The 12,236-nt window shown below is 51.3% G+C and overlaps 1 protein-coding gene across 1 annotated transcript in view; it reads left to right on the forward strand.

The window, feature by feature from the left end:
* FRMPD3 (FERM and PDZ domain containing 3) overlaps positions 1–7,309 on the forward strand; it is a 31,405-nt gene extending 24,096 nt beyond the window's left edge. The window contains exons 13-14 of the mRNA XM_009481096.2: positions 2,811–3,632; positions 4,449–7,309. Coding sequence (XP_009479371.2) covers positions 2,811–3,632; positions 4,449–7,309 — 3,683 coding nt within the window. The remainder of the gene's footprint in view (positions 1–2,810; positions 3,633–4,448) is intronic.
* Positions 7,310–12,236: the final 4,927 nt, after the last annotated feature.

The following is a 12,236-nucleotide window of genomic DNA, read 5'->3' on the forward strand; positions in this document are numbered from 1 at the left end:
GAGCTGGCCATCTTCCACATCCACCGTGTAAATCTCTGTACGTCCCTCTCCCTTCTGCCTCCTCCAGGTCTTCCATTCTCTCCTTATTGCAGGGAGGGGTTGATGTCTCAGAGCCAGAAGGTCCCTTGCCTTCAGTGTCAGCAGTCCCCTCCTGCTCTTGGTGGCAACACACATGGTATCCCTCAGGGCTTAACCCTTTCCTCCAAAGAGACCCACACACTCAGGTGAGGGGGCCAAGGCAAGTGTGGCGCATACAAAGTCGCCCATGGGAATGTACTCCCCTTCATCACACACGCGTTTATGAAGGTTGCTTTAGTTACAGTTTTCCTCCTCAGAGGTGGGGTACAGACAAGCTGATCACCCAAAATCCCTTCCAGCCCATGATCTGTTCGAGGAGTTAGTCAATAGGACCCCCCTGGGAAACTGCCCTCAGGGACAAGGGAGCAGAACAGGGTTGTCAGATCTTTAAGGACGCTTTTCATAGAGCACAGGAGCTCTCAATCCCCAGGTGTAAGAAATCAGGAAAGGAAGGCAAGAGACAGGCATGGATGAATCAAGACCTGCTGGTCAAACTGAAGAGCAAGAAGGAAATGCACAGGCAGTGGAAGCAGGGACAGGTATCCTGGGAGGAGTATAGGGATGCTACCCAGTTGTGTAGGGATGGGGTTAGGAAGGCCAAGGTGTGGATGGAGCTGAACTTGGCAAGGGACACAAAGAGTAATAAGAAGGGCTTCTATAGGTATGTCAGCCAGGAAAGGAAGGTCAAAGAAAGTGTACCGCCCCTGATGAACATGACTGGCAAACTGGTAACAACAGATGAGGAGAGGTACTCAACAAGGCTGAGGTACTCAACCACTTTTTTGCCTCGGCCTTCTCTAGCAACCTCTCTTCCCACACCCCTCGAGTGGATGGACCACATCCTTGGGACTGGGGGAGCAAAGTACCTCTCACTGTAAGGGAAGATCAGGTTTGTGACCACCTGAGGAACCTGAACATACATAAGTCTATGGGACCTGATGAGATGCATCCCAGAGTCCTGCAGGAATTGGCTGACGTAGTTGCCAAGCCACTCTCCATGATATTTGAAAAGTCATGGCAGCCAAGTGAAGTCCCCAGTGACTGCAAAAAGGGAAACATTGCACCCATTTTTAAAAAGGGTAGAAAGGAGGACCCTGGGAACTACCGACCTGTCAGCCTCACCTCTGTGCCTGGGAAGATCATGGAACAGGTCCTCCTAGAAGCTATGTTAAAGCACATGGAAGACAGGGAGGTGATTTGAGACAGCCAGCATGGCTTCACCAAGGGCAAGTCTTGCCTGACCAACCTAGTGGCCGCCTTGTGATGGAGTGACTACATCAGTGGACAAGGGAAGAGCTACGAATGTCATCTATCTGGACTTCTGTAAAGCCTTTGACACGGTCCCCCACAACATCCTTCTCTCTAAACTGGGGAGATACAGATTTGATGGGTGGACTGTTCGGTGGATAAGGAAGTGGCTGGATGGTCGCATTCAGAGGGTAGTGGCCAACAGCTCAATGTCCAGATGGAGACCGGTGACAAGTGGTGTCCCTCAGGGGTCCATACTGGGACCAGTGCTGTTTAACATCTTCATCAATGACATAAACAGGGGGATCGAGTGCACCCTCAGCATGTTTGCAGACAACACCAAGCTGAGTGGTGTGGTTGACACGCCTGAGGGACAGGATGCCATCCAGAGGGACCTGGGTAAGCTCAAAAAGTGAGTCCATGTGAACCTCATGAGGTTCAACAAGGCCAAGTGCAAGGTCCTGCACCTGGGATGGGGCAACCCCCAATATCAGTACAGGCTGGGGGATAAAAGGATTGAGAGCAGCCCTGTGGAGAGGGACTTGGGGGTACTGCTGGATGAAAAGCTGGACATGAGCCAGCAATGTGCGCTCGCAGCCCAGAAAGCCAACTGTATCCTGGGCTGCATAAAGAGAAGCGTGGCCAGCAGGTCGAGGGAGGTGATTCTGCCCCTCTACTCTGCTCTGGTGAGACCCCACCTGGAGCACTGCGTCCAGCTCTGGAGCCCTCAGCACAAGAAGGACATGGACCTGTTGGAGCGGGTCCAGAGGACAGCCACAAAAATGATCCGAGGGCTGGAGCACCTCTCCTAGGAGTACAAGCTGAGAGAGTTGGGGGTTTCTCTGGAGAAGAGAAGGCTCCAGGGACACCTTATTGTGGCTTTTCAATACCTAATGCGGGTTTTAAGAAAGATGGGGAGAGACTTTTTAGTAGGGCCTGTAGTGATAGGACAAGGGGTAATGGATTTAAACTAAAGGAGAGTAGATTTAGACTGGATATAAGGAAGAAATTTTTTACAATGAGGGTGGTGAGGCACTGGAACAGGTTGTCCAGAGAGGTAGTGGAGGCCCCATCCCTAGAAACATTGAAGGTCAGGTTGGATGGGGCTCTGATCAACCTGATCTAGTTGAAGATGTCCCTGCTCATTGCAGGGGGATTGGAGTAGATGACCTTTAAAGGTACCTTCCAACCCAAACTATTCTATGATTCTATGATTCCATGATCTGCATGTGCAGGACATTTCTTCCTGCACTCATTACTGGCAGATAGGCCCAGCAGGTTGCAGAAGATGGTTATTCAAAAGACCAGGCAGGTGGCCTGGCTGTGCCGCAGGGAACACGCGTGTCCCACTGCAGTCCAGCACACTAAGGGCTGGAGGGCAGAGAGCACATGGATGCTTCTCCAGCGTGAGCAAGAGCTTACCCATGCTGTTTTCCCTTCTCCTGGGTGCTGCTGCTAATGTGCCTGTTGTGGTTTTGGTTTAGATTATATCAACGCACACAACCTCCACCGGCCTGCCGTGGCAGGGCACACGGGAAAGAAAGAGAGCGGGTTGGTGGGTGGCTCTGCCACCAGTGCTGGAGCAGCCAGGGCTCCAGCTGCCAGGGCTTCGGACTCAGAGCTCATCAGCTTTTGCTACCTGCACATGCGAGAGCAGAGGAAGGAAAGAGAGAACAGGACGGATATCAATGAAAACCTGATATTTTTTGAGGAAACTCGTCCCAGGACCAAATCTGACCCCACTTCCAAAAGCTCTGGCCAAGGCTACAACGGAGCAGCTAACAAGTATGACCCAGATGGCCTTGACCAAGACAGGCACATGAGCAGGGCCAGGGCACACACCATAGACACCCACCTGCGGAGCGACGCCTCGCACTTCTACTGCGAGTCCTGCCAAGCCAAAATCAAGAGCCGGCTGGCCTCATGCAAGGGGGGCAAGGCCAGCAGCACCCGGGACAATATGGTGGACTTGATGTCGCTTCCCCCTCCCGGGAGTGATGAGGAAGAAGACGAGACGACGTCCCTGCTCCCTGCCATCACTGCCCCCCCTCCAGGCTTCCGAGACAACAGCTCGGATGAGGATGACCCCAAGCGCCGGGCAGCTGCCCAGAGCCAGGAGCAGGGCCGCCACCTCTGTGGTATCCTCTATGATGAGATCCCTGTAACACTGATAGACAATGTGCAACCGCGGACGGTCCGAGACCATGCCCAAGAGCTGGACGATGCCCTGGTGTCCACCCTGCAGGCGCTGGAAGCCCTGGCTGCTTCAGAGGATTGTCCGCATCCCCCACCACAGCAGACAGCAGGTATTTCAGCGGCTGTGACTTTCTTTTTTCCCTATAGCCTTTCTTTCCTATGGTACATCCTTCCCTTTAGTCTCCTTCTCCCATCCTATATGTGATTGTGGAGCAGCTTCTAGTAAAATCTAAGTTGTGGCAACAGGCTCTAGCAGGAGCAGCCAAGCTGCTGCTCAGAAGATTTCTAAGAAGCTGAGGTGGGACTGCTCTCCCTGAGAATGGCTGAAGGAGTCTCTTGGTTATCCCATATCTGCCACGGTCCATGTGCCACGATGCTGGGGTGAGGCACTAACAAACCAGTACTGTGAGCATGAATTCCTCCCTGCTGTGACCCCACTCAGCTGGTACCTTCGGCCCTCGGTCTTCGCAGGTTCCCACCCAGGTTTTGCAGTGTGTGATCCCTTCACAGGGAAAGCCTGCTGTCAGATGGGTGTCTCTGGGACCAGCCTGCTGGCAGCACAGTTCTTTGTCCCTCTCCCCACCTTGGTCGCGCTACTCACTATGGCATAGTAGCTGTTGCCCGATTTTCCTTCTTGCTCCAGACAAGTTCCTGTTGCTCTGCTATCGCTAGCACTGGAAAGCTTCCCAGGACCTTTTCCTGGGCCAAGAGCTCTTGATGAATTGAGCTAGCAAGCCAGCTCAGTGCTGACAAGTGACCTCTCTTAAAAGCATTAACTCTTAGTTGAGGGAAGTCACTAAAGTTTCTCTGATGGCATGCTGTGTCCTGCATTCCTGAGACCCTCCTGCTACATGGAGTTCCCGTCTCCTCCACGTAGCAGTGTGGTGTGAGTGTTGTCGTGGGGTTTTCTTTGTGTCCCTCCTCAGGTCTTATTGTCCTGGCTGCCATCACTCCTGAGTCATCCTTGGATTCTGGCCATGAAACCAACTCTTCAGAGCTAACTGATGTCTCAGAGATGGTCTCTGCTATGAAGCAGCATCAGAACGCAGCCTACTTCCTCGCTCAACACATCAACAAAGAAAACCTCCTGGCCAGAAAGGACTTGCCTTTCCGGATCCAGAGCTGTGCTGCCCAGGCTGTTCTCACCTCACCCTACCCCCTCAGCCGCGAGGAGCCAAGCCCTTCATTGAAGCCAGCTTTCTCTCACCAAAGCCCCAACCTTACCAACTGCAAGAGCAAACAGGAGCAGCAGCATGCTGAGCAGAGCTACACCTTGGCTGTCCAGACGGTGCTGAACCCCCAGCTTAACGAGCAGAACAGGGGGGCTCCTGGGCCAGGCTCTGAATGCAAAGGTACAGGCCACACAAAAGCTGCCTTTGAGGTATCTCTGCATGCCACAGCAGCCCCAAGCAGGGAGCAAGCACAGGATCTACAAGAGAAGATGCCCAAAGAGGTCCAGCTGAGCTCCAAGCTCCTCCTGGATCAAAAAAGTGGTGTAACTCCAGCCATCATTTCAGCTGCTCTGCAGCAAGTGGCAAATGCAAAAGGCTCAGCTCCCCAAGTGGTAGCAGCCTCAAAAGAAGACAAGAACATGAATGGTACCAGCAGCTGTGCATCGGCCAGCAGCAAGCCTTTGAAACTTAAAGGAGGTCCTCAAACTGCAGAGACATTATGCAACTGTCAGCAACAGCAGCAACTCTCTCCGCAGCAGCACTGTGAAGTTTCTCCAAGTCCTAAAGAAGCTCATGGCAGTAAGGCTGAAGCTTTCCACCTCACCTCAGCAGGTGAGGAAATGATGCCCAGTAAGACTTTTGCCTGTAAAAGCTACCAGCAAAAAGTGAGTAGAGATGCTCCAGGAAAAGCTGCAAGTGGAGAGCCAGGTCAGAAGGCAGGTGGGGAAGCCACGAGCCTCATCTTTCAGAAACACACAGCTCCTTCAAACCAAGGGCAGAAAATGCAACAGGAAAGTTCAGTCAAAAGCTTAAAAGCTGAGAGTAGCAATCTACACTCTCCATCACCTGGTAGCACTTTTAGGAGCACCAGTGAGGAACCCAAAAGACCAGTCCATCTGGTGCCCAGATCCGAGAGCCTGCAGATCAGTACTGTGCCTTCCAAAAAAGTAGAAAAAGTCCTGGAGGTGACCGAACAAGATGCTGATGTCCCAGCTAAACCCAAAGCTCCGAAAGCTCCCTTCAGGTTGAGGAACCTGTTCTCCGCAACATTTCCAACCCGGATGAAGAAGGAGACAGATGAGCGGCAGGCCCAGCTGCAGAAGGTGAAGCAGTATGAGCTGGAATTCCTTGAAGAGCTGCTCAAGCCAAAGAGCAAAGGTGACCTCCCACCACAGGAGTATCTGCACCCTCCTGCCCCTGGGCGCTGCAGCTGCCAGCTAAGGAGCAGTCCTGTGCAAAAAGTCCCAGGGATGTCCAGGGAGCAAAGGCGCAGCTGCGACTGCAAGCGGATTTGCAGGGGGGTGAGGCCCCCTAACCACTTGGTGATGCCAGAACTGGAGAGGCAAGGGAGGGATAAAGTTACCAATGACCAGAAGCAGGCAGAAGCCATTAGGTTGACAAGTGTGAGCAGCCCTTCCAAAGGCAAGCGGATACGATCCACAAGTTTAGAGTCCAGAGACTACCGCTCAGATCCAGAGAACAGCATATCCTGTTTGACAACATGCACTTCCCGGGGGGAGTGTATGGGTGCTCCACACTACAGGAAGCTCTTGCGTCGCTACAGTGTCAGTGAAATAGATAAGACGGATAGGATATCCCTGTCCTCTGACATCTACCAGAACATCTATACAACCAAGCAGAAAGGCCCCCAGAAAGAGCCTGAGCCCAGCATCCTTTGCCCTGTTCTGAAGAGCAAAATCCAGGAAGCCTCTGGAGTGGCTGACCCCTCCTATGTCCAGATAACACAGGAGAAAAAAAACCAAAAGGGTTCAGCAGTGTTCTCTGTCCAGGAGGAGATGTACCCAAGTCCTGCTGAGCTGCAGGATGAAGACATGGAGGATGAGAAGTGTTGCTCCATCCGGTACTGCTTCTACTACAGGAAATGCGATGTGGCAGACGATGGGAGCGAGAAGGATGAGCTGTCCTATTCCATCCCCATGCAGATACTCCCGGGAATGAAGCTGAACAATCAGATGGTCCCAGTCATGAGCAAGACTCTTCAGGTCCTAGATGCAACAGCCTGCAGCAGTCCCAATGAGAGTCAGACCCAGGAAATAGATTTAAGAATCTCCAGTTTTGAGGGGAGCTTGGCAAAGATCAACACCCTTCGAGGCCATGCCTACAGCTTTCCCAATGGGTTTCTGCAAGTGCAGCTGGACACCAATGAGCTCCTGACTATCCTGAGGCAGTGTGTGGTGAGCCCTGATGTCCAGGACTGCAAACCCTACATCTCCCAGCTGGCTGAGTACAAGCAAGAGCTTGCTCTCAAGTTCAAGGAGTTTCGGGCATCCTGTCGCCGTGTGGCAGCTGTTGACAAGAGTCCTACCCACATGCTCTCCGCCATCACGAGCAGCTTCCAGGTGCTAAGCAGCCTCATCGAGACGTTTGTGAGGCTGGTGTATGTTGTGCGCTCAGAGTCCCAGCGCCAAGAGCTGCTGACGAAGGTGGAGGAAGTGGTGAGAAACTACACTTTCCTCCTGAAGGCTGCAGAGGAGTCCACAGCCAGAACGCTGAGCCACCAGCAGACGGTGGAGCAGCTCACCCGCCAGTCAGCCACGGTTGCCACTGTCATGAGCACGCTCACACGCTCCCTAAAGACGTTGATCAATAAGTAAGCCAGCAACGAAAAACAACAAGCCAGTGTGTGCCGGGCCATGTGCTAGTGGTTCTCAAATTGCATAGGTCTGGTGAGGATGCGTGTCTATAGGCCCACATCTACTGGGGTTTGCGGTAGCCAAGATGCTCTTTTATCTCTGCAGAATGGATGATTGTGTTGGTGTTGTTTTTGAAGGGTAAATTCATGCCCTGTCGCAAGCTGTGCAACCAGCTCATCAGGGCTCTCAAGCAGCTGCTCTGCTTGCTCTCCCATGCTGGCTTGTCAGTGATGGTACTTGGGGGGGCACAGTCACCCCGTCTCCATGCTAGTTTGGTTTCATGAGGTTCTGGGCCTCACTTGCGCAAAGACCTTTGTCACAGTGTGTGGTGGGCCAGTGATTTAGCAGGAACTGAGCTGAGATCTCCTGGCTTCACTTGGGCAGCTTGGAGGCAAACCAGTGTCATGCCACTTGAACAGCTCTTCTGCCTCCAGGGCCTTCCTGGTCCACAAATGCAACACAATTGGCAGCAGAAGGGATCTCTGGGGTGCAAGTCCCTGCTGCTATGCCATAAGCCTGGGGCAGAGCTAGGTCACTGGCAGGCTCTGCTCTCACAGCTTAGTCACCAACGCCCTAGGCCTGAGCACAGGTACTGCCTGTGCAAAAGGCAAGGGCTTAATGCGTGCGAGTAGGGAGGATCCAGGGAACTACAGGCCTGTCAGTCTGGCCTTAGTGCCAGGGAAGGTTATGGAGCAGATCATTTTGAATGCCATCACACAGCATGTACAGGACAACCAGGTGATCAGGCCCAGTCAGCATGGGTTTATGAAAGGCAGGGCCTGCTTGACTGACCTGATCTCCTTCTATGACATGGTGACCAGCTTAGTGGATGAGGGAAAGGCTGTGGATGGTGTTTACCTGGACTTTAGTAAAGCCTTTGACACTGTTTCCCACAGCATTCTCCTGGAGAAACTGCTCATGGCTTGGACAGGCGTACTCTTCGCTGGGTAAAAAACTGGATGGATGGCTGGGCCCAGAGAGTTGTGGTGAAAGGAGTTAAATCCAGTTGGCAGCCAGTCACAAGCAGTGTTCCCCAGGGCTAAGTACTGGGCCAGTTCTGTTTAATATCTTCATCAATGATCTGGGCGAGGGGATCGAGTGCACCCTCAGTAAGTTTGCAGATGACACCAAGTTGGGTGGGGTGTTGATCTGCCTGAGGGTGGGAAGGCCCTGCAGAGGGATCTGGACAGGCTGGACCGATGGGCTGAGGCCAACTGTATGAGGTTTAACAAGGCCAAGTGCCGGGTCCTGTACTTGGGTCACAACAACCCCATGCAACGCTGCAGGCTTAGACAAGAGTGGCTGGAAAGCTGCCTGGCCGAAAAGGCCCTGGGGGTGTTGGTCAACAGCTGGCTGAACATGAGCCAGCAGTGTGCCCAGGTGGCCAAGAAGGCCAACAGCATCCTGGCTTGTATCAGGAATAGTGTGGCCAGCAGGAGCAGGGAGGTGATTGTCCCCCTGTACTCGGCACTGGTGAGGCCGAACCTGGAATACTGTGTCCAGTTTTGGGCCCCTCACTACAAGAAAGACATTGAGGTGCTGGAGCATGTCCAGAGAAGGGCAATGAAGCTGGTGAAGGGTCTAGAGCACAAGTCTTATGAGGTGAAACTGAGAGAACAGGGGTTGTTTAGCCTGGAGAAAAGGAGGCTGAGGGGAGACCTTGTTGCTCCCTACAACTACCTGAAAGGAGGTTGTAGTGAGGTGGGTGTCAGTCTCTTCTCCTAAGTAACAAGTGATAGAATAAGAGGAAATGGCCTCAAGTTGCGTCAGGGGAGTTTTAGATTGGATATCAGGAAAAATTTCTACACCAAAAGGGTTATCAAGCATTGGAACAGGCTTCCCAGGGAAGTTGTTGAGTCACCATCCCTGGAGGTATTTAAAAGATGTGTAGACGTGGCACTTAAGGACATGGTTTAGTGGTGGACTTGGCAGTGTTAGGTTAACGGTTGGACTCTATGATCTCAAGGATCTTTTCCAACCTAAATGATTCTTTGATTCTATGATTCTGTGGTTCCCTTCCTCTGCTGGATGGCTGTGTCCATGCTAGAGAGCCTGCAAGGAGCCCAGATTGGTCTTTGACCATTGCAAGATAGAAGCTGGGCTAGCAGCTGAGAGGAGACCTCTTTCACACCATTCTCTAGAGGTCAGGTCCATGCCTCCAGGGCTCAGCCCAAACCCTCTCCTATTTCCTTTCACCATGGCCATTAGAGAGGAACCCCAGATCAGCTTTGTCTGTGAGCCATGGCTTGCCCCCAAGCCAGACAGTGCTACTGCCATCGGCCAAAGGAGCTGCTCTCCTTGCCAGGGCATTGGGGTCCTTTTCCTGTCTCCACTGGACTGACTGCCCTAAGAAGCATTATTTAGTACTGTGTGATGGTTATTTATTTGGAGTTGGGAGTTTTGGATTGTTTTTTTTTTTTTCACTTCCACGTGAATGGTAAAATGATTCCTAATTGCTTCCCTTTGCACCCCGAGGTTCCCCTCCTCCTCCCAGTCTAACTTCTAGACCTAATCAATCAGACCGCCTTAATCGGTGCTTCACTGCAGTCGCCCACCCTCCAAAACAGAGCAAGGAGAAAAATGTAAGATTACACATTGCATTGCCCTTACCCTGCCACCCACTGCACTTCATGCATGCACAGGGAGAGCGGGTCCTGCCAGGGTCCCTGTGCCTCTCCCCATTGCACCCACGTCCAGCTGGAAAGGGAGATCGTGGCATCGGCCTCACAGTGCCAGGAGTGAGACCGGTTGTTAAACCCAGCCAGCTTGCCCCAGTGCTTGGGGATGATCAGGGATCTCCGTACGATCAATAGCTTCCCATGTCTATTACTTTTTATCAATACGCACATTCAAAATCTCTTGTTCTTCCATAGGAGTTATGGAAATGCACAATGTGCTTTTAACATGCGCATCCTCTACTGAGTGCAATAACCTCCCCTGGCCCGTGGCTGTCCTGGACTTTGGCCATTGCTGTCAGCAAGGCAGAGAGGATCCTGCTGTGGGGACAACCTCCTGCTTTCAAGAACCATGTAGCAAATATACAGTGGAAGAGCCAATTCGGATTTCAGTCCGTGGTGGGTAAAGCCTGTTACAGTGCTGAAGGCCAACAGGGAGCCGTGTTTTACTTTTCCCCATTAATTACCTATTACGAAACTCTGAGTTTCTTCGAGCTACCCATTATGCCTATATCATTCCTCCATAAATCTCTCAGTCTAATACAGAGGAAAATTTTTTTATTGTCTGTATATATTATATATAAATAAAAAATATATGAATTATATATATACACAAATTTATGTCTTGTTTTACAAACAAGAAAGATTAAATATATTAATCTTAATATCCAAACTAGCATTTGTGTCTTTTTTTAAGAACTTTGTGGAAATGTGGCTATTCTTAGCTGTACAAAACACTGTTCGTAAGCAAAACCCCCTATTTTTGTTGCCATAGAAATGCACGTATCTCTGTACTGGAAGGGCACAGCTTAAGGACTCCACAACATCGCTGGACTCCACAGCAGTTAAGTACCAGCCTATGAAGGAAGCCATGACGCAGCAAAAACACAGGTTTGAAATGAACTGTTGACTTGGCACGGTTTCGTGGTGTTAATGGGTGTTTTGGCTTAATTCCCCTCCAGGAGGCAAACGCCTCAGCGGCACTCAGCCCTTCACTGCTGGCACTCAGCACTGCGGCCGTGCTGGGGAAAGTGTGGTCCTCCTGGTACCCACAGGACACCCTCCTGCCCCTAGAGCAGGGGGGAGTCAGGACATGCTTTAACCCCCCTCTGTTAGCAAACTCCTGCCTGATCCCTTTCAGTTGAGCCAAGCTGAGCACCCACTGACCAGCTCCAGTGCGTGTTTTCAGCGAAGTTGCAGCCTCTGCCTGGCATTTGCTCTTCTACCCGGGAAGAGGTGACGGCGTGCGACCTGCCGTCAGTAGCCTGATGGTTCTGTGGCCCTGTGTGACTGCTCAGGTGTGTCTGCAGGGGAAAGCCCAGCAAAAGCGTAATGCCTAACTAGGGGAGAAATCTGAGCAAGACAAACAGTTTCCTAGCTACAGATGACGTTTCCAATATCCTGTTCCCTCTGGGGACATGTTTTGCCTGGCACAATGAACTGCTCTCTATTTATCAGGGAGGAAGGCACTGATGTGTGCCCTCTGTGTGCCCCAAAGCCTCCACGAACTCTAAAAGCCAACTCTGATAAAGATCCAACACAAAAAAACTTAGGAACTGGGTCATTCCCTGTACGGGGGTTGAATGTGTTGTCTAAAGCAAAGGCAGCAGCAGCTGAGACTCACACACGTTCTCTGTGCCTCCAGGCTCGTTATTTTAGTCTGCATCACACCACTTCCCATGCTGAACTAACTAATGATGACACTGAATGGGACAAACCCCACCTATTTATAAAGCTGGGTATGGATCAAAAAAATGGAAAAGCCAAGAGGTTTTCTAACAATCCCCAGAGCCCAAAAATATTATTGACAGCAGGCAGTTTAATCAGCAATTTCAGAGTCGATGCTTAGTACCATCTAGTGGGCAATCAGCACCCCATCAGAAAGGAATTATGTCTTCACAGCACACTGTTATTATTTGTACAGCGGTGTTGATAGGTGCTCCAGGATGAGTCAAATGTCCCTGTGTGAGGGGAGAAGCTATACTGGTACATACCTGAGAAGGATGATGAAGCCCTGCCTTTATTATTGATGCACTCATCTTTTAGGTGCTGTCCCTGCGGCCTCACTCTGTTGGGCGCTTGTAAATACTCTTAAAGGAAATGATCCAGGTAAAATGTTCTAGTTAATGTTTTTGAATCACAGATTTTACAAAAAACTGCATCTCAGTTACACAGCACAGAGAACTAAAAGTTTTTTTTTTTTCAAAATCTAG

Source organism: Pelecanus crispus, chromosome 13, assembly GCF_030463565.1.
Source record: "Pelecanus crispus isolate bPelCri1 chromosome 13, bPelCri1.pri, whole genome shotgun sequence".
NCBI classification, from domain to species: Eukaryota; Metazoa; Chordata; class Aves; order Pelecaniformes; family Pelecanidae; genus Pelecanus; species Pelecanus crispus.